This window comes from Symphodus melops (assembly GCF_947650265.1).
Source record: "Symphodus melops genome assembly, chromosome: 12".
Classification (NCBI taxonomy): Eukaryota; Metazoa; Chordata; class Actinopteri; order Labriformes; family Labridae; genus Symphodus; species Symphodus melops.
In genome coordinates, this window is record NC_136702.1 from 20,652,222 (window position 1) to 20,679,195 (window position 26,974).

General features: G+C 40.2%; 1 protein-coding gene across 2 annotated transcripts in view; it reads right to left on the reverse strand.

Moving 5' to 3' along the window:
• Window positions 1-26,974, reverse strand: part of dnah7 (dynein, axonemal, heavy chain 7) — an 81,574-nt gene that overhangs the window by 20,296 nt on the left and 34,304 nt on the right. For both annotated transcript variants that reach the window (XM_079358471.1, XM_079358470.1), the window contains exons 32-54: window positions 25,988-26,170; window positions 24,480-24,656; window positions 24,045-24,176; window positions 21,487-21,708; window positions 20,946-21,143; window positions 17,761-17,916; window positions 17,444-17,612; window positions 16,415-16,541; window positions 15,439-15,658; window positions 14,619-15,245; window positions 13,948-14,193; window positions 13,455-13,684; window positions 12,929-13,259; window positions 12,463-12,809; window positions 11,340-11,520; window positions 10,960-11,145; window positions 9,302-9,465; window positions 8,173-8,327; window positions 6,333-6,523; window positions 3,540-3,673; window positions 3,094-3,429; window positions 2,423-2,549; window positions 1,917-2,111 (exon numbers count right to left, since the gene is read on the reverse strand). In XM_079358471.1, the coding sequence (XP_079214597.1) occupies window positions 1,917-2,111; window positions 2,423-2,549; window positions 3,094-3,429; window positions 3,540-3,673; window positions 6,333-6,523; window positions 8,173-8,327; window positions 9,302-9,465; window positions 10,960-11,145; window positions 11,340-11,520; window positions 12,463-12,809; window positions 12,929-13,259; window positions 13,455-13,684; window positions 13,948-14,193; window positions 14,619-15,245; window positions 15,439-15,658; window positions 16,415-16,541; window positions 17,444-17,612; window positions 17,761-17,916; window positions 20,946-21,143; window positions 21,487-21,708; window positions 24,045-24,176; window positions 24,480-24,656; window positions 25,988-26,170 (5,034 nt within the window). The remainder of the gene's footprint in view (window positions 1-1,916; window positions 2,112-2,422; window positions 2,550-3,093; window positions 3,430-3,539; window positions 3,674-6,332; window positions 6,524-8,172; window positions 8,328-9,301; window positions 9,466-10,959; window positions 11,146-11,339; window positions 11,521-12,462; window positions 12,810-12,928; window positions 13,260-13,454; window positions 13,685-13,947; window positions 14,194-14,618; window positions 15,246-15,438; window positions 15,659-16,414; window positions 16,542-17,443; window positions 17,613-17,760; window positions 17,917-20,945; window positions 21,144-21,486; window positions 21,709-24,044; window positions 24,177-24,479; window positions 24,657-25,987; window positions 26,171-26,974) is intronic.

Here is a 26,974-nt window from a genome sequence, read left to right on the forward strand (position 1 = left end):
TCAATAAAACCTCAATTTTAGATTCTCTATAGGCAAAGATGGAAAGGGGTGCATATGTGCATCATTTTCAGCTGACAGGAATTACTTTCCTCTCACTGTATTTCCTCACTGAGCACTTGAACTCTTTGATGAGTTTACTGGGATGTTTGTCATTAACTGAAACAACAAACCTTCACATAATCTGGATCAGTTGATCAACAAAGATAAAGATAAAATAGGGTAAACAAACTAAATGGACTCGACCTTGTGTGGTGTTTTTCTCGCCTTCTGACGATTCAAAGTGCTTTTACGCCGCAGGTCATGCCTACTCATTCACACGCTGATGCAGTAAGACCATCAGAGGTAACTAATCCCATGCATGCACATTCATACACCCCCAATAAAGCTGCAGGAGCAACTTAGGTGTAAGTGTCTTGCCCAAGGACACATCAGACATGTTGCTGCAGGAGCTAGGGAATCAAACCCCCGACTCTAGCGACTGAGCCACAGCCGCAAAGGTGTAAATGATTTTAACAAGTATAATCAAGTTAAAGTTAAAGAGTATGATCCTACTGTAGAAATCAAACAAACCTCAGGTCCTGTTTGATAGTCATTTCAAAATATGAACATTTTTAGATTTAAAGACAAAATGACAAAAAGTTTAATTGAGTTGATTTTAGCCTGGAAAAGTATGAATGGAGACTACAACAGCAAAATAAGAACCATTTTGAATATCTAGCTGTGAAAATGTATGTTTTGTATTGTGTTATTGTTTCTTACAAAAAAGAAGCCCAAAAGAATAGTATGAAAAGACACAGTGAGAAGGGAGAGTGCAGGAGTGTTATGGCATCCTGCTGAGCTCCCCTGCTGAGCGGAGCCAGCCTGTGGATCACTTTCACCTACTCACACTGCCCTTGTTCCCTTTCTCCTTAACACTGCTGTTCGGCTGTGATTTGACTGTTTATTAATCAAACGACTTCTTCACCTCTGCCTACTTCACTTCTTCTCCAACCCACAGTCCATCACTGCCCTCTTGTTGACATTGTGAAAGAAATATATTTGATGTATCAGGAAGGCTTCCACTTTATTGAAATCATAAATCTTTAACGAAAACCGTCGGAGCTAAATTCTAAACTTCATTCAATGTATCCGTGGTTAAAATAGCAAAGATCAACACTGATCTCTCACCATATAAATCTATGAGCTGAAAGGGGACTTTACAATCATATGGAGGAGAAGGAAGTGTGCATCCGTTCACACAGTACTGTATTACATACTGTACTTGGTCTGCTCGTATCTGACTGTGAACAATTTGATAGGTAGGCTGCAAAAAAGTGACTTTTTGAACTACTACAGAACTATCGAAACCCTCCTTAGAAAAAAAATAACTAAAATGCCAAGAACATTTATTTTTCAGACTTTGATGCTGTGACTTCTCCAGAAACTAATTGTACCTGTGCTTTTAGCAGTGGTACGCTGCATGCAGGGCTAGTGTGATGTTCATTGATGCTTTTGTGTTGCTTGCTGAGATTTTCATACTCACTGAGTTTTTATTCCTGGTTAAATAAAGGTTAAAAAACAAAAAACCTGATCTTGGTCATGATTTTTCTGGTCTTATGTTTCAAAACTACGATAATCCACAAAATTCCCAGTTTTAATAGATCACATTTTCAGTCAATACAACAAAACATAAGCATGCCATCTTAAATAATTTGCATAACAACCCAATTTGCATTTCAGGGGGATTAACTACCGATAATTTCTTCTAATGCACTTTCTATTGGGCATTTAAATTGAGTGGGTCTTTTGTATTCTTTTTGTATTTAAACATTGAAGACATTAACCCACCTAAACTCCAGAAAGGAAGGAGAGAATACAGACAAATATTCCTAGTAAGTCACAGACAATAATACAATCCCCAGCTCGATGACACTCACCGGGCTGTCGTAAACGTTCTTCCACTCTTTTCTGAGGCGAGCCATATCACGACGCAGATGTTTGAAACTCGCCATCTCGTCCAAGCGACAAATTTCATCCCAGGACTTCTTAGGGAGCCAGGTGCAGGGATTTGAGTGTGGGTTGTCCAGTCCCACACCACCTGTGAGTAAGAAACGCCACTCCCCCTCATCCACCTGTGAAAGTCAATACAGTCAGGAAGCTTCTTCAGTGCATACTCATCAGGGTATTAACTCAGTCTTTGTTAGAGTTAAGGTTTGGCATTTTGGGAATTTGCTTTCAAAGTTCTATGCAAATTGAAAATACAAGTTTGATCATCTTTAGCAATCACAGGGCAAACAGACAAATGTGATAAAGTGGGTTGCCAAATCCGTTTCCTTAGTAAACTACCGACTAACAAAGAATGACATTTAATGTATTCTAGAGGAACTTCTGTGGTTGTTGTGTGTTGTAAACCTGCATTTGTGCAGTGCATTTATATTCCTACCAGCTTGTTGTGCATAAGCAGGTTGACACTTAGGCCGAAAGAAAAGAGCAGTTTATCCTTCTCAAACAGCGAGCGGCACACATTAACATATAGTGTGTAGGTAAAGTGGTCTCTCAGGATCTGTAGTCTGCAGACAAAAGGAGGAAAACGTACTTTGATTACTCTTAAACAGTCTTGCTATGAGACCCCAGTGTAAGAAAACAAATAGAAATAACATTTCCAACAAAATGAATAATTTCATACACTATAGAATTTCCTGGAGACATTATTTTTCATTTTCTTCCGCGTTAAAAACAGACAACTGGATGTGACATCACAAAAGGGAGGCCTGCTGATTAAGATTGTGTAAAACATTAACAAACATGAATCTACACACTTCAAACTGATAACATTCCTTCAAGATAGAGTCCTTCCAACCAAGTGCCAGCCGGGGAGTTTGACTATAAAGAATTTTTGGGGAAAAAAACTGCTTTTGAGCAGAGCTACATTTCATCGCTGTCAGAGTCACTTCTGTGATGTTACAATCTAATGTTGAAATGTTGTTCGTTAGAAAGGTCCCTTTTTTCTCTAAATGTGTTCCATTTTATGCTGTTAAACTGTAAATTCAAGTATTGACTTATCATTCATCCGTAATCAGAAAAGGCTAGTGTGCAATTGTCAGCTCTGCTCACCTCTGCTCCAGGTCATCGCTTTTCTCTGAGTTGTCAATGGAGCTGATAAAGAGGTTGATAAACCAGGTGAGGGAGTACTGGTACATAGGTTCAATGTTAGCCAGGTCAGCAATGGAGAAGAACAGGATTGCTGAATGCACAGCTATGGGTGTGTAGCCCATGCGGGTCTCATCAATCTTCTGCTCGGTCACCTCAGCAATAGCCTGCTTCTCTTGGATTTCATTGGCGAGCACTTTGGAGCAGGAGAGGATCTTGACAGCAGTCTCGTCCTCCAGGATGTTACCCTCGGAAGAGGAGAGCACCTCTAGGATTTTATCTTCAATCTCCTTCAGTTGTCTGACAAAATAACAAAAGGACACATCAACATGTCGAGTTTACACTTTTAAAAAAATATCTATTTTGTATTTGATGAGTTGAAACTGTGAGCTTGGTGTGTGCCGCTGTACCTTTTGTTCTCTGCTCCTTGCAGGATGAGAGCCTGCTTCTCTTCCTCTAGGTCCGGCCTCTCTCGGGCAACTGCAATACCGAGCAGTTGGTCCTGAATGCCCTCTGGGGTGATCATGAAGTTCAGAAGGGTCACCTACAGCACATAAAATAAAGACATACAGACATGTTTGCGTCTGTTTCTGGATTGGAACGTGTTGCCCCTCCCGTGCTCTCTGGCCCCTGAGTATCACACTCCACAGTTCAGTGTTGATGACATCTTTACTTTCGTGCTGTGCTCCACACAAACTCTGATCTTATCAATACCAATAACTAGTGAAGTCTTGGCAAAGTACAGGTGGGATACATTTGCTTTATTTTTTTAAGTGAAAAGTGTTGCAGCTTGAGGTAGAGAAGAGTGTCTTTTACCACAGCCTCAGTCATTCTGCTCTGCACTTACCCGGAGGTTAAAAGCCTGTATCTGATATCTACTCTCTCCCCTAATAAACGAGTGCACTTCTCCGGGGCCTGATTCCATTTCTATTGATGCCGCGGACCCACTCAGCTGGTGGTAAATACTCAGAGCCAATATAAATCTCTGGTTAGTCCTTTTTCACACATACACTCTCTTTCTGCGCCTCTCTTTGTCCCTCGAGCTCCTTAAGGGCTGGTTCACTAGATGCTTGTCCTCTTGTATCTGAAACTATTGCATTTCAAACAAGGTTTAATGGCAATAATGGAAGCCTTATAGTGTACTGTAGTGTGGGCAAAAAAAGATTTAAGCGAAAAAGGGGGGGGTGGGATTGTGAAAAATGAGTTGAATCTATCTAAAAGCTGCCCATAAAGTGCAGGGCCCATGCAAATAGATGCCTGGAATGTGATATTCAGTAATGCTTTCCAACCCCTCGCCTTCCTATAATGCAATTCTCTTTAATGCTTCTTTTCTAGGATATTTATTTCATTTATTTATTTATTTTGGACCTCATTCTATTGGTAGCGGAGAATGATGGTTCAGGGTGTTACCGGGGTAAAAACCTGCTGCTTTCTGGGGATTAACAAAGAGCCTAATGTTCCTGTAGTGAGAATTCAGATGACCTGTGCAATGTACTGTTTATCTGTAATTTTACAAGTGAGCTAAAAGCAAAACCTCAAGTCTACAGGTGAGCAAGCAGATCAGTTAGCTTGTTCTCAGCACATAAGTGCTTGAGATGAATGCTTACTGTATATTAGCACACCAACATGCAAAGCAGAAAACACTTGAAGGGTCAGGTGCATGATCAGATTTAGGAGAATAATTCAATATCTACCATCATAACAATTTCACTTTAGCATATAAGCACACTAAGGGTTGATAAATAACACTTAACACAAAGTACAGATACAGCTGATGGGAATGTCTTACATTTTTTTGCCATTTTGGTCAGTCTTATACAATGGTGTTGGTAAAATAAGAATATTACAGTTTGAATGGAAATAGTGTCAGACAAGACAAAGTAGCAAGTTAATCCAGCCAAGTCCAGACAAACAGAAAACACAAATGGTGGAAAAGAGATGCAACTCTTGCGAGCCATTAGGAATGATGAATGTAAAAAAAAAAAGGTAATAGGTGTCAAAATATTTTACAGAAAAAATGACAACTAAAACATGATGGTGGCAATAACGGAAAAGTTAGAAGATCTTCAAATGGTTAAGAATGAGTCCTCTGGGCATCACACATGACAAACCAATATAAATATTTATACTAATCTATCTCTATCTATTTCTATGCTCTCAATTCTAAAGTAGAGGAATGACCAACAAGCTCTCCTTCCACAGTGTGGCTAAAAACTCTCCAATTATGGAAAGCCCTAAGGTAGCCCCTTGTGAAAAATGGCTTATCGCCACCTTCACTTTTCAGGTTGCATGCCAGCAATGGAGAATATGGTGTCCCACATACAGTAGCATAGTTATACTTTAGAGACAATGGACTGAATTACTGAAAGTCAGTTCAAACAGTTGGCTTAACAATCACATGGGAAAAGAAAACAAACGAGGTTGACTGTTGCTATTAGGTGAGATGAAAACAATACTTTAAAAGCAAAGGAATGCAGATGTCTGTGCGGGTTCCAGTGAGAGCCTTTATTCTATTACTGCCGTCTGTGTTGGCATCAGCTCTGTTGTTGAAGATACATTTAATCTTTGATGTAAGGGGATTGGAGGGTACGAGCTCCATCTGCACGGGACGATAGGTAGAGGAAATATGGAGGACAGCGCAGGGAACTTTAATACAACAGCAAAGGCAAAAACCGCTCTAAGAACACAGTCGTGACAAACGCTGCATGCAGGCTTCTTGTACGTTATAGGATAGGATAGAGCTTTATTGTCATTGTAACAGGTACAAGTACAACAAAATGTCACTGTGCTGGGAGTGCACTGATCCGCTGTGACTGTGCGCACTGACACTAGTTTCTTCCCTAACATCTCGGAGGGCTAGAGAAGAGGCCTTCACACCTTCAGCTACATACTGTGCATGTGCTGAGAACCAGTTTAGTGTGTCTGATCATAATGTGAGCCTGGGTAGTGATATGCATTCACTTTATTCTTCACTCATTCTTCCTGTCACGCTGAGGAACAAAATTGGATTAAAATAGCCATTTTTCTTTCGGAAAATTCTTTCAAATCTTACCATGCAGCGAAAAGGCTTCACCTAATGTGTATTTTACGGAATCCTCCAAACCAATAATAAAATGTGCTTCCACAATGTGAAGCATATGAAAGTGTACTATGATATTAAAACATTACAGCAGTGCTTGAAGCAGTTTTTTCGGATACTGTACCTTGACAGAAGTTTCAGGCAGGTAGTGCGGGTTCCGTAGTTTGGTGGTGATGTAAAAGCGAAAGTCTGGAGCATATTCAATGGTGGAGTCTCCGAGGCGGATACACATGGCACCCCCTTGTTTAAATGTCTGCCTCAGCAGCAGAGGCTCAAGGATAGGGTCCAGCTCTTCTCCCACATTCTCCAACAGCACTAAAGGAAAATGTTCAACATTTATCAATATTTTCAAACTAATAGAGACGGATTTCTTTCTGGACTTCACCCACATCTGTTTATCCTCCGACATCTTCAATCAATTGTCGATGAAAGCATCAATAACCTTTCATTTCTTGCATAATACAATCTTTTCAGTTTGGGTTTTTTAGATGTATTCCAGAGTTTAGGTTCATAACTAATTGAGAACTTACATTTGCGTTGCTGCTTCCTCTATCTATGAGAGCTCAGCTAATGAAGTGAGTTATACAAGTAATCAAACCCTGGCCTCCTCAGCATCTATACGAGTCGTTCTTTGGCTTATCTTAGACAGTCACTTTTACCTTCCTTCAAATCTTTATTAAACATTGTTCCCTCTACATCTAAAGGTTTCCTATAGTCTATATTCTACAGGTTCTGCAGGGCCTGTAGGAGATATTTCAGAGCAAAGAAAGCTCACATTGCTCAGAGAAACTACATTTTTTGTGTGATTGTTACATTCTTAGTTTTCAGAACATAATACACTACACAGTAAAGTCTGCTGCACCTGCACTGTATGTTTTGTGGAGTTGTGCAAAACGTCAGACAACTAAACCCTCACGCTGTTTCAGCTCCCTTTTGCATTCAATAATGAATTTCCATGAAAGGCCCGCAGCTCAATACCAAGAAATCACTGAAGCACAAGAATAACGTTTCTACTTTCAAATACCTTATTCCCATAGCATCATTATTAATGTGATTTCACATTAAGTATGATAATGCTGTCCCTGTGTTAAGAGCATTAACACATCTTTTATTGACACATTGCCTCGAGGTGTTCACCAAGTTTTGATACATTTTTCAGTGCCAAAGACAGCTGGTGAACTTTCTCTCACACGATAGCTAACCCAATCAGGTCGTCCTCATCTTAATTGCTTTGGATCATAAAGTTGTCCTCACATGACATCTATATTTTTGCTGATATAACAGCCTTATGTGTTATATAATCCTAGCATTTAACAAAGACAGGTTTAAAAATGAAAAATACTAGCACATAATCAGAGCTGTAGGCTGGATACAGACAGCAAAAAAAAGTAAAACTGTGTTGTAAAAGAATCTGCCGTGGAGGGGGTGAATGTCTCTGGAGACTATTTTGCACACTGTGAGGACAAGCTACTCTCTGAACTGTTGGTTGTGTGGTCTGTCTGTAGAAGAAAAGACCCAACGGCTGGCTGAGTAAGATCATTATTTAGATGTCTTTTTAATGGCTGTGTAGCTGCCTCTTGAAGCTTTTTCTCAATTTGCCTTAATAATCCTTTGTGACGACAAAAATGAAAAGTAAAAACACGCTGTAAAAGATGCACACATTTCAGTAAAGTATTACCAAACACGAAAATATAACCGTACAGGACAGAATAAAACATAGTTTAGCTTTGATCTGTTTTCTGTTAATTACAGTACTTCAGCAAAACACTGGTGCGACCGGCTTGGATTCATGTTAATTTGAACATTTTACTCAGAAATACTGCAACTATCAATATCAAAGAACAAAGGAGGAAAACAGCAAACCACTGCTCAGCAATATGTCGTCCTTGTGGTGAAGAGCGACCTCAGCAGGCAGCAAGAAGAACTACAACAAGGTGGGTGAGATATCCTGAAGCTTACTGTACCTGGTGTGCCAAACTGGATGCAGTTCTCCAGAGTGCGCACAAAGTCGGAATCGCTCAGTTTAATGATATTCAGGTTTTTGGCCTTCTCCATGTTTTTTACCCACTTGTTGGCCTGGCCCTGGGGATCAATCATCAGAGGCCATCGTCTGGCGTTACTACAAAGGGAAACACACACACACACACACACAATCACAAGCATCAGTGGGTGATAAAAAGAGTTTCTTTGTCAGAGCGAGGAATCCTGTATCTGTAAACCATGAGACAATCACAGCAGGGGGGTGGGGTGGGGTGGGGGGGGCGACGTTGGAGGACACGAATTGAGATGTAGAGAGATGCCAAGGAGGGAACATTCATTCTGAGCACAGTTAGACAGATCACAGTTGGGTGGCACACCAGGGGCCATATTGTGATAAAAAAAAGCATTGTTGATACTTCTTTTACACAAACAAAGCGATGTCTTGTCATATTACTTCTTTTCTGCACCTTCAGGTTGCATCAGACAGTGTTTAGTTTAGGAAAGGTTACAAAGTCCTGTCATGCTGCGCTCTCTCCTCATTACTGTGAACTAATAATGTAACTATTGTAATGCTGATATAAAAGCAGTCAAAAACCCACAACAGTGCTCCGTTAAAACACTGCAACCTATTTGTACAGTGAGCATGTAAAAAAGTAAAGTGGTGCAAAAAGTCAGTGGCAGTCAGCAGTTTCCGCAAAGACATGCATGCTCACACTATGCAGAGTTTTTTTTAGGTTGATTGCTTTATCTGTATTTCAGTGACAATTTGCAGGCAAACCATTACTCCTCAAGTTTTCAGGGCATCATGCCATTATGACATTTAAAGATGCTATCCAAATGTTGTTTGGATTTTCTTGCAACAACTGTTCCCAGTAAAGCAGTTTTATTAAGCATTGAACTTCACAGGCTGGTTTTCTGTGCAGTAAAATATTAAGTTAGAAGGTGCTCCATATTAAGCATCATGGGTAAGGAGCATCAAAAATGTGGTTTGAGAGACCCACTGTGTGTGCATTAAACCCTTGGACATACATCTCTTAGTACGACATACATAATGAAGCGTTTTCATTGGACAGAATATTTTGATGATGTAAAGTTATTCTTTGACACACTTACGAGATTATGATACCATTGTCTATGGAAAAGCTGTCTGACGGTAGGCCAGCAATGGTCCAAGTGCGGATCTTTACTGGATCGCCCAGAGAGTTCATCAGAGACATGTTGGGTGAGCACGGGATCTCTCTGCTCTTACAGAGATTCATCCATTCCTCTGTTTGATCCTGGGAAGAAGAGCAAAAACTGATTTGATATTTCATGTTTAAAATGTAAACTGAAACCTGAAATCAAATGAGAATACATTCCTGTGAATAAGTCAGTCGTACACATGACTGTAAAGGTCACGGACTTACTGACATCACAGTCCCTTCTAAAATGAAGCCCAAACATACAGAGCGCCCACTGCAGACTGTGTGCAGTATTAGTTACACACTCAAAACTATCAGATGGAACGCGGTCACTACATAGTAAAAATACACATCAAAAAGTTGTTCTCAAATGCCTTTCTGTTGGTTCTTCATTCACTGATTTATGTCAATGTGTTCAGCTTTCTGAGAAGTTTATTTGTACTTTGTTATGTGGTTCTCTAAAAGGGGTAAAATGCCATGATTGTCAGATCTGTTGACACATGTTCCTGCTCATGCTGTGTGCACTGGATGAACAGAGCTCAGTGGAGCAGGAACGGCAATGGAAATGTAAGGAAAACTAGCACAAGAGTTATTGCACATTCCATAACAGTACGTGTCTGCTTCACAGCAACACAAGAATCTGTTGTGCTGTGGACCTCTCCGACCAAAAGAACCTTTGTCTCGTTATATAAGTTAGATGTGTGTTTTGAGTTTGCAGGGTAGGCAAGATGCCAAGCAGTGTCTAATGCGTAGCTCTAGCTCCAAGCAATGTCATCAGTGCAATACGCCAGTGCTTGCTGAGGGGCGGTGGAAGGGCTGGGGATTTGGCTTTACTGTTTTACAATAGGAGCAGATGGAGATGTGTCATCTGTCGTTCTATGATGTCAAGTGCACAGATTCACAAAGACTAACTTTATCATAAAATAAATAAATAAATGTAAGGCGTATGTCGTATGTCCCATTTAAAGAGTGAGTTTTTATATAACACAAATACATAACCAGCCCAAAGCGTTCACACTTCAACACACTCGCATGACAAAAATACACTTCTCCCTCCTCCTGTTTGTTTTCCAGCCTTACAATGCCCCTTCCGTGTGACACAGAATAAAAGATGACCTTTAAACAATGGTTTGGTCCGAGAGACATTAGCCTCAGCAAAAGCTAAAAGTGCCTGTTTACAGTCCACCAACTTTCACTCATCCAAATGGCTTTTTGGCTCTGAAACAAGGATGGGATTTGCTTTGGTCACAGTGTGCCCTGTATAAAAAACTAAAAGTCTCACAATGAATAAAAAAGTTAATTCATGAAGCTCTGTCTCAGAAAAATAACATTATTTTAAGAGTTGGATTTTTAAAGCAGCATACAGAGATGGTAGCTGAAACACAAGACTGTCAGGACAGGAAAAAATAATATCCTGCGCAATTAAACCAAAAATATTAAAGGAAAAATAATATCTAAAAAAGGCACCACCACGATGTTAAAATCTTTTCAAACACAAAGTGTGAGTCCAGAGGGAAGCATACAATTCAGTGTGATCCATGTCAGCTTCAGTCCAGCTCCACTTTTGCACTAAATTCTCCCTCAGCTTACCTGTCTGTAGCTGGAGGTGAAAGCTCCCAGGTAAGCCACAATGCCAGCTGAGATAAGGATGTCTCCGGTAAGGTTATTGTAGAGCTCTCCCAGATTCAATGCCATTTCACTCCAGCGTGTCTTCTCTCCACCCAGGCCTCCAATAAGCTGCTCAGCTCGCTCCAGCTTCTTACTACACAGATCCACCTGGAGGACATCGGAGAATGAGGAGGGCAAACTTTGATTTCCTTGGGTTGTTTTTTGAAAGTTATGGTAGGCATAGGTGACATAAGTTTATTTTATTTTATTTTTTATTGATTGATCAATCCGAAATCTTCCAAATGACAAAATCATTCAACAAATGTTTTAGCTATCTACAATCAAACAAAGTCATACAAAACCTGATTCTCCAGTTCAGCTTTCTTGTTCTTGTTGGCATCCAAATTCTCCTGAAGCTTTGCAAGTTTATCTTGCACTTCTTTGAGTGCGGCCTGCTTTTTCTGGAGACTCTCCATGGCCACTTTCAGCTCCCCCTCAGCCTGTGCCAGCTTCTCCTTCTTGGGAGCCACAACCTTGGCCACACTGAAGTGCACATGAAGCATTTTGAACAATGTTGAAAGTAAACATTTACTTTGTGAAGATCCTCTGAAGCAGTGCATTGCCTTGAGGGAGCTGCATGGACTGCTGTCCTCACTCATGCACCGCCTGCTCCGACCTCAACCTCAGCGGCAAGGAAGTGTGGACAACAGCAAGGCGAGAAATACAAAGGAGAAATTTTTCCTGCATATTAAGCACTTTTGTAAAGTGCCTCAAGATAACACTTGTTATGAATTGACACTACACAAATAATGATTAATTGGCTGATTGAATAGATACACATTTTAGCAAGAAGTGAAATGTCAGAACGGATTATGGTGGCAGCATTGTCAAAACATAATAAACCACAGAATAAGCACTACAACGTTGGTAATTTTCACACTGAATACTCTTTTATCTGCATGTCTCTTAGTAACCTGACAAAAGAATCACAGACAAACATGTACTGACTTGGATAAAATTCTGTTTCAGGAATGTAATAGCTGCAGTTTATTGTAAAATGTGTCCCTATTCTTTAACCTAAGACTATTATATAAATCATAGTACAACATTACCTTTTATAGTAAAACAGCAATGCCTTATAGTGTTATGAGTATGTTATTAATCGTAATGGAAGTAAGTGGAAATTGGACTTGTGTTAACATTTCATGGTTATGTTGGATTATAGCTTTTATAAATGAGGGTAACATTTACGTTTGTCACAGCAGAAACGATGTGAATATTTCCCATTTAAGTGATCTGCACCTTTATTTTTCTTTTTATATTAATAACTTGGTCCTTAACATAAGCATAGCTCTCTTGTACCAGAGAAGTTATTATTCCTTTTTCAGTTGGCAGTAACCAAGCTTCATGTTTCTCGCTGGATAAAAAGTTCTCATGCATTAATTGCTATAACAGCGAGCACAGAAGGAGGAGAACATTACTTACTTGTCATACTTGTCCATGGCACAGACCCACTTACACATGCCTTCAGCTGCAGTGGATGCAGTTCGAATCTTCTCTGGTACAAAGTCTGGGTTGGTGATGTACTTGTTGCGAATGATGGCCATGTAACTTGGTTGGATGTTGTCCTTGTCGTAATCATGAAGGCTTTGGAGAAACTTCATGTCTCCCAGGAGCTTTTTTGCTGGGCCCCAAAAGTCCTCTACTTTTTTACCAGAGCCTGAGGGGTCAGGAATTCGATCAGGCTTGATGCCTTTGAGAATGCAGATTGCCTCCATCACCAGCTTAACGGCCGTGGGAGGGCTTTTCATGGACTTTACCACTGTGATATCCTGCAAATTAAAAAAAATCTGTTGATCTTCCCTCCTTCAATATCATATTCCAGTGCATATGATCCAGATTTAAAGGCACTATTTTTCTTGAGGATAATAAAACCTGTCACTCCTGTTACCTGATTGGTGAGAGTATTCAAAGCAGACAAGGCTGACTCCAGAATAGGCATAGCTACAGCAAGGTCGGCGTCACACTCATCCTTGATTGCTTTAGCAGCCATGGCTTGTTCGTTAGCTACGCCCTCATCCTCCTTCACCACTTTCTCTGTCTTAGCCACCTCTACAGATTCATGCTCTATAACCACCATCATCTCATCCACCTCCTTGCTGGCAACAATCAGCTGTGGCTGTAGAGCCTCCAGCTCAACTTGCATGGTGGCCACCTGGTCAGCTGCCGACTCCAGCTTCTCCAGGCCAACTTCATAACGACGTTTCATCTTCATCACCTCACTACAGCAGGGGCAAAAAAGACATTTAATACATGGAAACAAAATCTTTTCAATGCCATCTCCTGAACGATGGCCCAGACTCCTGTTTTTCGTTAATCTGAAGTTTCATCCTCATGTAACCTCATGCATCCTCTTCTCATTAAAACATTTGATCTCAAAATGTCATTGTCAACAGTTCTTCTTAAATTCAACTTACGCCCTTTTCGTTTTCAGCAAGGCTTTAAAGGTTGAAATGAGTTCAAGGTATGAGGTTGGGGTGACATAGTTGTGACGCTGTAACTCTGTCAAAAAGCGGTTTGATAGTTCAATCGTTGAGGTGTGGAAGCTCTTGCACATGGTGATGCAGCCTTCTCTGGACTCATCTGTCATCTCAACGTCTTCCAGGAAGCGACAGGCCACTGCTTGTAGAGCATCCTCAGGCCAAGACTGATAAGAAAAGGAATTATAGGCTACTTCCACAGTGCATCTATATTTACATTTCTGCTATAGTTTCTTTGCAGTGTCATCAGTTACCATTGAAGGGAACCACAATGAAGAATTCCCCCCCATGATCACCCAATAACATCAAACATGAACAGTTATCTTTTCATTAGAAACCATAATAATTAAAACATAATATGTAACATATATTAAATGACTTTAACCATCTGCATCTTGGAGCAACTTACAACATGCTCCAACATACACACCTGAAACCAGTTAATGGTGCAGCAGTTAATGAGGGCGGGGAAACGTCTCAAACGGTTCCTAAAGGCGTCTCCGATGGGACTCATGGCCAACACCACATGCAGCTGTGTGCGGCAGCGCTCTACAAACATGTTGAAAAGAGAGAGGGGGCTGCCGTCCGTCTGTTTGTCACGATCACGTTGCCGGTCCAACACACGCATTCGTTCGCAGATCTCCTGCTTCTCATCGACTGCGAACAGGTTAGGTACCTGAAAGCAAGCAAGAGGTAACAGACTGGTCTGTGTTTGAGCGCTGATGCTGTTATTAGAAAAATAAAAACACCTTTTCCACCTGCATATCTTCTCCATCTTATCAACATACATCAGAAGTAATTAATCCATTCATACACACCGGATTAAGTGTATTGCTCAAGGACACATCAGATTTAAAGCTCAGCTGGGGATCAAACCCTCGACCTTTGGGTTGAGAGACGATGACTCTACCAACTATATATATATATATATATATATATATATATATATATATATATATATATATACAAACATACAGACTTCTTGTTTTACTATAAGTTTGATATACAGTTCAGCCAACCTTCATTCATTCAACAACCTATCAGATTAAACGTTATCTACACCTAGACTCATCCAGCAGGCACCTTTCACTCCCACTTTACCTCCCCAGTGTTTAGAAGGTTCCCAATGTCCTCCAGAAATGACTCCTTTTTGATTTGAGTGTCTGTGAAGAGGAAGACGCCATGAGCTTCACCCTGCGTGGACTTCCTCATGATCAGCTTCAGGTCATCATGCCACTCAGTGGTTCCGTAGGTTTTAGAGATTTCCACCTGGAAAAGCTCTGCCTCTGCCATGTAGGCAGCCAAGCGGGTGAGGGACTGGCGCCCGCTCCCACCGACGCCCACCAACAGGGCATGGCCACTTGGCTGCTTGAGGATGCGGGAAATGCGGCACACGTGTTCAATGGCAAAACGAAAGAGCACCAGATTCATGGGCGCTTTGCTAATGTTGTTGTACTCCTCCAGGTGTGACTCCACCACCTGTCCAAGCTGATCCAGATTGTTCACCTCCCGATAGTTGCGGTCCTCACCCTTGGGGTCATGAAAATCGCAAAACATGAGGCTGCGCAGGTCATCCTCCGTCACCTTTCCATCACTGTCCTGGTCAAGATGCTTAAAGAGCTGATGGAAGTTTTCTTTCATGTGAGTTGGAAACATAACCTGTAAATAGCTCACAAGCCAGGACCGATCTGTGTCATGAACCAGTCGGTCACAGTAAACTCTCAGGACCTGAGGATCAAAGAGACAAATTCAAAGTGAGTAAGAGGAGTAAAGAGAGATAGAAAGATGGAGATGGAGGAATCTCTAACGAAATACTTGTGTAACAGGTAACGTAAAGCTCCAATGCAGCTGCATTTATTTTAGGCTCCTTCTGTAACACAGCTGTTCAGTATTTTTCTCTGTTTGTTGTGCACAACATCACCTCATGTACCCACAGCCGTTGGATGGCAGATGGTTCATCTGTAGTTTCTGGTCGAGACAGGCAGATGCCCTGGATAACTCGGGAAACATCGCGCAGATTGAATAAGTAATGGGACTTTGCGGGGGTTGGGAGCAGGTTCTTGGTGGCCTCTTTGTACACTGACATGGTGCTATTGACAATTTGAGAGGTCAGAACTCCAAATGGCTTGGGAAAAGAGAACCTGTGGATAAAATAATTGAGTCATTGGTAAAATGTGAGTATTCCCTTTAACTTGGTTGGGAAATTAAATATTTGTCCTGCTAAAAAAACAAAGCACACTAAATACTTGATTACATTTATTCGGTCAGTGATATTTTTTTTTCATCAAAAGCATCATGAAGTATTAAAAAAAAAAAAAAGAAACCTGACAAACTGTGAAATTGCTATCTTGTTAGAATGCAAATTACATTTGTGTTTGCAGAAGTGGCTGGGTAGATTTGAAAGCTATCCAACAGATCTGATTGCCTTAGGACGTTTGGTCTCTGATGTAAACACTGTAGCAGAGTAATAAAAGGGGGGCAAAAAGAACACCTCTAATCCTCTAATAAATGAACCACATGCATTAAGTCGGTTCATCTGAATTCGCCCTCCTAAGCATTATGTACAGCAGAGTATATTTAGATGCCTCCTGATTAATAATAGTAACATCATACATGTAATAATCTATAATCAACAATGATAATGACTAAACATTTAAAAATCATTATTTTGATAATATTCAGGGGATAATAGCTGAGGACAGAAAGCACCTTATGTACGACAGACTAGCCATTGTAAATGTCATGTAGTGTTTCCGTTTTGGAATTTTATCAACTTGAAATTACCGGGTGTCAATAGTATTGCTTAACATGTAAATTATGTAATCTAAACTCTTTTTTTAATAAAATAAATAAATATATGTAAATTAATAAATAAAATTGTATGTTGATGTAGTTACCGAATAGTGAAATGCCAGTCTATAATCTTTGAGAAGATTGTATACATGGTCCTCTCATCAAAATCATTAATGGTGATCATGTTGAAGTGGCGCAGGTACCGAGGCGTGACAGGGTTCCGTCCTCCACCTGAGAAATAAGCAGAACAAAATAATGAAAACAAGAATCTGAAAACATGAAGAAACCTTTCAGGTATCCCTCAGTCCAGTTTTACTAGTCCTATGAACCCCATATTCCTGTTGCAAAGTGACTATTTTTCTCAGTATTTTAAAATGCATTGGTCTATTTTGTCTTTATATACTGAAGACAACGTTAACATCTTGCAGGCCTTACAGCTCTTTCTCCTTGACTCTGTTGTTAAACACAGCTACACATCTGAACCCAGTTATTCAAAGATAACTAAACAACCAAGAAATGTATCAGAAATGTAATGCAATTGCTACATAAGCACATTTGCACCAACATCTTACTTTAGCTGACAAATATCATGAACACAGAGGGTCATTCTAAAGTTGATGCTGTTTAGAGTGCTTTACTTTCACATTAACCACAAGATGTTATAGAAGTCAAAAATGTTAATATCAGTAATATCAATTGTGCTCTCCGGAGTGGGTTTAGTGGTTATGGTAGCCAAAGGGTAGCACACTAGTAAAGTGAAACAACTGTCAGCACAGGCATCATGAACTAACACTACAGCAGGGCTGGCACAACCCTTTTCGTCTTGCAGCTGTCCCTTCTCACTGCCTCAGTGGACGGAGCTGTTTACACTGGTAGTGTTAGTGGAGATGAATGTTGTAAACATTTGCTATCTGTAGGCACTTAAAGGTAATAACAAGATGAAAAAAACCGCCGCTTGGGGTTTGTGGCGTTGACTGGACAACACTTCAGCAGCAGTTAAGAGACAGAGGGACAAAGATATTCACTTTAACCACCTAACAGCCAGTCCCTACTCAACCAATACAAAAAGATAGAATATCATTGTTCTGACAATATGGTCTGATACACTCTTGGGTACCAAAGCTGCTACTTACCAGGTGGTCCCATTGCACATATGATCTGGATATCCACCAGTTTGATCATAGAGCAGTCCTTCATGTCATACCAGTTCCAGTGGTCCAGCCACTGGCGCAGCAGCTCAACAGGCGGCTGGGCACCATAAACCTCTCTGGCTGGCATGTTCACATCATCCACAAAGATCACCTAATAGGATATGAACTAAATGAATTTGCCATAAAAGGACTGATATTTTAGACAAGGTATTTGAAACTTTACACCACCCTCATGTTTGAATGACTTTACTAACGGGAGAGCAAGGAAAAACAATCAGAACATCTTAAAGAGACTGTACCATCTTCTTCCCCACAGGAGGACCAAACAGTCCTTTGCGCCGCTTATCCAACTTGGACATGATAATGTTTTGAGTCTGGGCAGCTGTAGTCTGGGCTGAAAAGTTGATGAATAATGGGCTGTACACTTTCTTCTCTACCCGATTCAATAGGAAGTCCTGGACAAGAGATAAGCAAAGATGAATGCATATTATCCTCAAATCTGTCAGTTTGGAAGTTTCTTCCACATTGGGCATTATGTTCCTATAGACATGACATACATGGTGGCAAATTGAACAAATGATAGTGTATATTATCAAGAAACACTTTCAAATAAGTATTGTGTATTCCAAATAACTGCACTATAAATATGTTAATTTTATCACAATACTATTTTCAATTACTAATGATATCTTGTTGTAGCTTATCTGAGGAACAGATGTTGTCGTGCACAGTGTGCATACTATTGTTTTTTTCTTTATTCTGTGAGTTGTTTAAATGAGTGAATTTCCCCTACAAGTGGGATCAATGAAACATCGTTATGATCAAGAAGAAGAAGAAGTAGTATAGGTGACTACTTCATTAGATAAAAACAAGGCCTCAATTAATCCCAGAACATGACGTCAAGGACATCAAGTAAAGGTCTGCGGGTAAAAAGGTACAAATCAAAGCATTTTTGATTTTGCAGGTTTACAAAGCGCCATTTCACCAAATGCTAAAAGAGGCTTTCATGAAATGCCAATTTGAAAAAACATACCCATTTGGACAAATTTGGATTTTTTTGTTGCTATAAACAGAAAACATCTCTTTGATCATGGTGCTGTTATCATGCACCATTTGTGTTCAGCCTCCCCTGTTCATGCACACAGAGGTAATACACATGCTTGTGAAATGATGTGAGTCATGTCTGTTATAAGTCAGCATTTATGTGGCACATCTGAACTCCTGGATAGCATTGACAAAGTGCTTGGCCTCTTAGCCTCCTTTCAAAGTGACCTTCCTTTAAAACAAGTGGGTGTGATTTTTGATAGCTCCTTTGACTTTTGGTAAAGGTAAATCCCTTTCTTCCTCCAGATGAATATCCATGTTTATTACATCTCCTTTAGACCATTGCAATCCCTAGTTTAGGCTATTGTTAATCTCGTATATTAGTATCGTCTCTTCGTAGCTTGCAGCTTTTCTACAATGCAGCTTTTCTAAACGTTTTCTGAATGGGAACAGATGATAAGATTGCATCACTCATGGCTTCTCTCCACTGGCTTCCTGTCAGCTTCAGGGTCCAGTTTAAGAACCTTTAGAACCTTTAACTTCTTTTTAAAACAATACATGGGCTGCACTGTCTTATTTCTTTGAGCTGCTGCCCCAACATGCTCTGATCAGAGAACTGTGGTCAACACACACGATGTTCAGATGTCCCAAAAATGCACGTGAAAAAACTGGAGGTGACAGCCTTTGCTTTAGATCTACCTTTAAACTTTAGAACTGCTTTATCCAGTTCAAATCAAGATAAAATGACTTGTGTTGGCCTTTAATAAAGTTTAGCTTGAAATGTATGCACTCATTTATTTTGTTTATTTATTGTTTCATTTATTGTTTTGTTTTTATTCATATTTGTCCTTTTATATTGTTTCTTAACCTACACAGCATGTTGGTCGGCTGAGGCTGTTTTAAATAGGCTATATATAAACAAACTGACTTGACTTGAACAAAACTTTTGAATTATCACAAGGTGCATCATCATCATCCTCTTATTAACCTTCAGCACAGCTTCTGTCCATGTCTCTTGGCCCTGGATCAGACTGGGGTGGGTGAAGGAGCCTTGGGTACAGCTGTTTGGTGCGGGCAGAGAGCCAGTAACGTACGTATGGTCTCCATTCTGGAGCTTCTTTAACTCCAGACAGATTTTTGATTCAGCCACAGTCTGCTAGTTGCAACATGGGACAGAGCAGCTCTACCCCACAGACAGGCAAGAAATAGAGAACAAGGAAGGCTCCCAGGTGAGATGATCTCAATTCACCTCTGAGTCTCAAGTTTGAGCACACTAATGGAAGAACTAATGAAGCACAGGGAAGAGGGATTAGTCCTTGATATAAATAGCTGAAGGTCTGCCGAGGAGATACTCAGTATTACTCTAAGGTGGCCGTTTCCCACCTGGTGCCTGTAGCTGTGTAGCCTTACAATAATGTGTTTGAACACTTAGTTCTAGTTTCTCTGTGCTGGGTCATCACTTTTTAGAAATCCATCCTACAAAATAATACAACTAGTATTATAGGCTGTTTGAATTCATGGGATGACATACGGATCAAGAAAAAGCTAACCATTATAAATAACACTGATGCATTTTCATAGATCAGAAAGAATTGTCTTAAGGCGTCAACAATTTCATGTGCTACTTTTAAGACTTAACTAAACTGTAAGCCCTGTTCAAAATATGCCATTGTTCTGTGTATTTAACGATTAAAGTAAAGTGGACTGATAAGCACATGCTTATTATAGGAGTACCATGCCTGCAACCTACAAGCAGGGACAAGCATACAAGGTGTTTCTCATCACTACTATTTATTGGATCAACAGTAAGAAGGTACCAACAAAAACATATGAAGTACTAATAAACACTGAGAGAAGACTGCTGTGGTAGCCGGCATCCACTGCTATATTCAGCAGAGCTATTAGACTCACTGATAACAGCACCAAATATTGTCCATTATTCGCAATACAGACGAGTTAACCCCCCTGAACCTTGCAGAATAGCAGTCGTGGCTGAGGAAAACTGCTTTCGATTGTGCATGAGGATAACACTTGAATTTGGCTCTGTTCTGCAAAATGCAAAACACCCTAGTCCATTCTCCATTCCAAATTTGCTCAACTTGTGGATTCACAAGTAGGATTGTGGTAACCCACTGACTGACTTCACCTCCAGCCTACTGAAACTTTTGTATAGGTCGGTCACTTTTATTAACGCGGGTGAAGGAGTCATGTCTACTGGGAAAACTCAGGGAGGGCTAATTACATTTAAAGAGACACACACACCAAAACAGTGTTCGGAGAGAGCTGGTTTCTGCAGGGTCACAAACCTCCTCTGGTGCTTAATTCGTGTTATATGTTAACCAAAGCACAGCGCAGATGTTTCATTGAGACCACAGGGGACTGTTTGAAAAGATGGAAAAAGGCTAAACTGTACTATGTCCTCTTTAAGCTGGGGACTCACTGTAATGTAGACGCTCTTGCCAGTACCAGTGGGGCCGATAATAATAGTGGGCTTCTGGTGGTTGACAAGGAGCTCCATCAGTGCCATGTATCGTACTGTGTTCTCAGTCGGAACGATGATCTCATTGAACTGCATGTCTTTGCGTATGGAGGGTGCAGCCTTTAGCTCTTCTGTCCACAGCTCCCACCTGCCTGGACCCTGAAGTCAGGGAAAAAGTCAGGGTAAGAGAAAAGGCTGGCTGTGCTGGCATTCAACCAAAACACCCGAAGGGGCCAATCTAACATTTGACATAAAATATCTAGTTCTTTAAGGCACACAAATAGATTTAGCCATTTTGAGACATGTCCAATATGCAAAAACAACAACCAATAAAGTAAAGTAATAAAACATCAATAGTTAATGTATCTGAACAAAACTTTTGTCTTTGTCTAGCACAATCATTTGTAATCTGTACATGTGTATCTTTAATGCGACAGAGATATTTATGAAATGTATTAAAGTTAGGTGCTCCTAGCAGCACAATGACCAGCAGCTTCCCTACCTCTTTAATAAAGCGATACTGGTAGACTGTTCCCTCAGTAGGAGGGGGTACAGTGAGCTGTTTGGGTGGAGCCTCGACATTGGCAAGAATGCCATGGCAGGCTCGGGTCTCTTCACTTAAAGGACCGTTCAAGATTTCCCTTACTACCGTATCAAATTTGTTGCGGCCTGAATCATCACAGCTGGCGCCGACTGACCACACCAGGCAGAACACAAAGATGCCCTGTGTAAAAAGCACAAGACAGACAGCAGTGTTTTAAATGACAGTTATTTATATGAACTCAGTATATAATGTGTCAGCTGGTCACATAAGGGAATTGCAGACCTATCTGATGGTTAAAGTAGCTCTCTTAATTCACTTCAGTACGTGTATTTCGTGTTACTTCATGTACGCAGCCTTCATGGTATTCCATTAACGTAAGGATTTTTTGTCATTGTTTGAGCCTTTAATGAAGACTTTAAGGAAATACTATGCAGTGAAAACTCCACAGATAAGTTTGATGAATACAGCATAGAAATAAATAAGCACGTTTTCCTACGGGATGGATAACTTCCTGTAGGATTACCTGGTAGCATATGCAGAATCTTATTAGTGTACTACAACTTACATTGAAGCCGCTTCTATTTTCCTTTTTGTTTTAAATATCTTTGAGTGGTAGATTGTGGATCATATCTAATAAAATAGATAGATCAATATTGATGGTTAATGAAGAGGGAGAAGCTGTGCGAATGATTAACAGACAACAGAAAAAGATGTAATCACCCTGAAGCAAAAGTCAAACTCAGAAAAATTCCACATGCAGACTCAAACATGTCATAGTGCCAACAAAGTTTTCAATTATTAAACTAATTAAACTCAACAACAACCATCTGAATGCTTCAACCAGTGTACAAATCATTGTATGAGACAAACAGTCAAGGAGAGGTGTCTTTGTTGGAAGAAACAGCAGGAATACCGTCAGAATTGGAAATTGCATATCATGCAGCTTAGCAGCCTCATGATAGCTCCTGCTGTTAAAAGGCTGATTAATTCAACACTTTGATAATGACTGGCTGAGAAGCATGGGAGAGAGGGTTGAAAGGCATTCATCAGTGCAGTGTGTGCCACAGGGGGATAATAGCAGTGCATTCAAAAGACACGATTCAGAGGCAGGAAAATCAATTGGAACTCATGCAAGGAGCAGAAGTGAGGGCTCATCTGCTGAAACTCTTCTACTCTTTTGTGCAGGGAGCCTTGACTTTTACAGTATACATTAAAGAGAAAAGGCTAAATGATTGCTGTAGACTGTATGTCATTTTCCTGTTTGAGAATGCATTAGTATCCCACTATAAAATGACTTTACTTTTCCTCATCTTAATGTGTGTTTTCAAAGTTTGGATAATCTTGAGAAAAGTATGGTGAAATTATAGTTATTTGTCTGTCAGTGGGTTGACACTGATTTGTATGCTGCCTTTGGGTCATGCATGACCAACTCCCCCTACAGTTCTTCAATGTGTTGCACAATTGGCTCTTGTCAGCTCCTATCATGATAGAAAGCCGTCTTCTTTTACTGACTGCCTATAAAACAGGTTTTCTCTCTGAGACAGCTCAAAGAATTACAACACCTGATCAGACATATTTTCAAATCACAGCTGCATGAAATTGGTTATCTTTTATAAAGCTCCCCCAGCGCTGCGATTTATTTCCTAACATTCAAACACATAACATATATGTTAACTACTCTTGTAGTTTTTCTTAAAATGAAGGCATCAGTCTTGGAGGTCTTGGGTGCTATCGCTGTGTTTCTTTGCTCATGTGATTTGACCAAGCAGCAACATCAGTTTTGTGAAAAATGTCTCCAAAGCCTAAAGAGGACCTGTTAACGCCCCTGTCAAGCATGCCTATTTTGACAGCAGCAATTCAATGTTTTCCAGCCCAAATAAGGATTTTGTGCAAACAGTTTGTGTCTTCTTTAGCGCACACTGATGAAGAGGGGGTGAACTTTCCTCTGTTTGGATTTGGTGAAGAATAAGAGTGATGCATTATAAGGGTCGCAGCTGGTCAGACTGGAAGAAGACTCATCGTAGCTGTTTGACAGGAAGCTTAAGGTCCTGCAGCATTTCCAATATGGCAACTGCTAGTGCATCATAAATAAAAGGGAGACTTCACTTTGACTATGTCCCTGTTTTATTAAGTCCATCGAATTTAATGTTCTTCTTTTTTTCAGTTTTATCATATGTGATCAAAATATCTAATTTATATGTATCATGAAAGTATATGAATGACAGAGTAACATAGTGGTGTTGAGACTTGGAATAGTGGGGAGTTGATATTATATGGAGGTCAGGACCCTTGGCTCTTTAAGATTATGGTAATAACCCATAATGGTCAATTTATAATGTCATTGCTACTTGTGGAATTACAAAGTCTAATTACATCGTACACTGGTTGATAACACTATGTTTGAAGGCATGATCCCACTTCGATAACATTTCTACAGTACACAGTTTTGATCAACAAAGCACATTCTTTCTCTAGTAACAATTTGTGCAGGAGTGTAAGCGTCTGTGTACACAAACCTCCAACCAAGAGCAAGTATCGTTTTCATTCATGCTCTTCATCTTCTCTTCATCGTGAAACTCATCCATCATACAGTCCATGAGATTCATCAGGGACTTGACTAGATTAGTGTCGGAGGTAGGGGAGAGCTCCTGAAAATGACACAAAAAAAACGAAAACAACATTAAAACCCAAAAAGAGTTGATGAGTGAGTGTAACAGCTGAGTCATTCATTCTTGTCTAAATGAAATCAAACATTTATGAGACTTGATGACAAAGATAAACGAACAATTACAGTGTATGTGTAACTCAAACTTAAAAAGTGCAACTTCTAAAACATGCAGGAACAAATATATAAATGTATGCACAATATCACTGTAAGACAAAATACTTTGATTTGCAAACTATTCAAAACTCAAAAAAGTAACAGTTTTTTCTTAAGAATGCTTCAGCACCTTTGTGGCCTTTCGAATGAGCTGCAGGCAGGCTGGCAGTATCCGGTCAAAGAGGGCAGTGATGAGCTCTTTGTGTGCTGCACCTACTGTCGTAGGCAGGGTATTGAGCCATGACAGCAAAAGGGGCCTCCAGCCAAGCATGTGAGGCTCCATGTAGATCATACCACATCGAGACACCTGTGACAAACACACATCACCTCTAAAAACACACATCTTAACCTGTGTTTCTTATCTCACATTGATAGAAAATTAGCATATTTATGAAAACCAGTATCACTCTAACCTGGTTAATACGGTATATAATGTGTGCTGCATATGTGGTGCCACTGGATTATGGACTACTTTACTGTCCTTAAGGGAAGCTGTTTTTATGAGATTCTAAAGCTCCAAGTCAAATCCAGTGAATCACTTGAGAAAGAAGTGCAGGCAGAGGAAAGACGAGAAGAGAAGTGAGCAGAGTTTGTGGACGGCATAAAGTACGAGCAGTAGGTAAGAGGTGTGCAGATACAAAAGGAAAAATAATAATACTAAGGTTTTAGGATGATACATGAAGGAAGAAAAATATCTTAAAAAGATGAAAAGAGAAATTGAAGAAAAAAAACAGAGTATCAACGGTGCACAACCGGGACCGTTCACACACGGGGAACCTGTGATCCAAAAACATGTTGATTTCTCTGTGTTCTGCTAGATAAAAGAATCAGCTACCAGAGAATGGAGAATCAAGAAATCCATGTAATAAAAACAGGGAGAAGCAAAGGTATTCTCTCAAGGCTTCTATGTGTTGCAGTAAAGAGCCTTTGCTTCAGAACAAAGAACCAAAAGGAGGAGGTGAATGTCAAATGTAAAAAGGGTTGCATATCTATTGCCCACTTGAAGGAAACACTGCCTCAATAAGGTTTGCAAAAAAGAAGTTGAAGTGGGCCAAAATGTGACTAAAGCATGAAATAGTTCAGAAAACAGCACGGGAGATGACTTCTGTATGCCGTGACTCTGTGATTGCTAATGAAGCTGTTTCATACGTGTTTCTGCCCTCCAGTCCACTCATAGAGTAAGTTGCTACTGTGAATATTTCAAATAACACAAAACATTGATACACGGGTTTCAAAAAGTCATAACAGTGTCAGAGTCGTTGTCACTTTGTCTGCCAACTTGGATTTCCCGCCCGACAGGGAAAACTTCCACGTGACAGACGTGTGAATTCACAACTCAGACTGATCCCAACATTTTGTAGAAATGTGAGAACAGACCTTTCAATAAACACACTACTAAAGCGTGTGCAATAAAAAAAAAAAGGCAAGATGGACAATTTGAGCAAAAGTCATGGATTAGGTGGTGATGGACTACATTTCTCTGAAATTAAATAGGAACATTTTTTGAAAAAGCATTGCGTAAATATTCTATGTTTTTTTTGGTAACTTTGGCAGTGGACCCATTCTTACTATCCTCCAGAGACGACGTAGCATCGCTGAAATGCACAAACCCTGAATCAAATTAAAGGTGCTTGTTACCGTGGCTGGCGATGCCACCTCCAGGTCCATTGGCTCAAAGATGAGGCTCATTTGTGGTGACATCTGAATGATCTCACCGCTCATCAGACATAGCTTTTTGTTGTCGTCAAGCACCGTGTTCATATTTTCAATCCACACAGCGTCCACCGGGCCGTCAAAGATAAGCCACTTTCTGTCCGGGCTCTGAGGGAAGGAAGAAAAAGCACTGCTCACACATTGATGGAACATATTCAGCAGCGGTTTCATTTCATTCAGAGCTATAAATATAAGCAACACTGCTAACCTGCTGGCTCACATTTTGTATATGTACCTAACCACAGGTTGAATGCAGACTTACATAAAACAAAAAAGTCCAAGAGGAGTAATGATGAGCTTGAAGGAGGAATGTATGGTTGTAAGGAGGCACACACAAACAGACTCTTAAACCTCTAAATCCAGAGGAGGCGTTTTTACTTCAAAAAAAAAAAAAGGACAGGATAAATTTCCCTGAAGGTTTTTCCCTGCAGTGCCATAATCTGCAGAATTTCTAAAGTATTCATGGAGCTTTAAAGTTTAAAAAAGGGATTTAAAGAGCACTAAAAGATACTGCTTTCCACTGCTTGCTTTATAAAGACAGCGCCTCTATTCTTTAATTGGATGCACATAATATATTCTTTATTTCTTCTTTTACAAAACAGAAATTTCTCTTCCTACTTTCAAGGTCACAATTAAAAACAAGCAAGGGATGTTTGCTAAATGAATGATATTAACTCCTACACTGTCAGAAAGGAGGTTGACAACAAGCGTCAATTCTCCAGTTAAATGGGATGGCAAAGGCTGTGCTTGAAATTGATTTGTTAAATTACAGACAAATGGCGGTGCCTGGGCATGGGCCATCTGGTGCTTGAGAGGGAAGTGAGTATGTTGTAATGTAATGATCTGACAAAAGAGTCAGCCCTATGTTGTGTATTCAGAGGGTTTAATATGCTACACTGCTGCTCGTCTCGA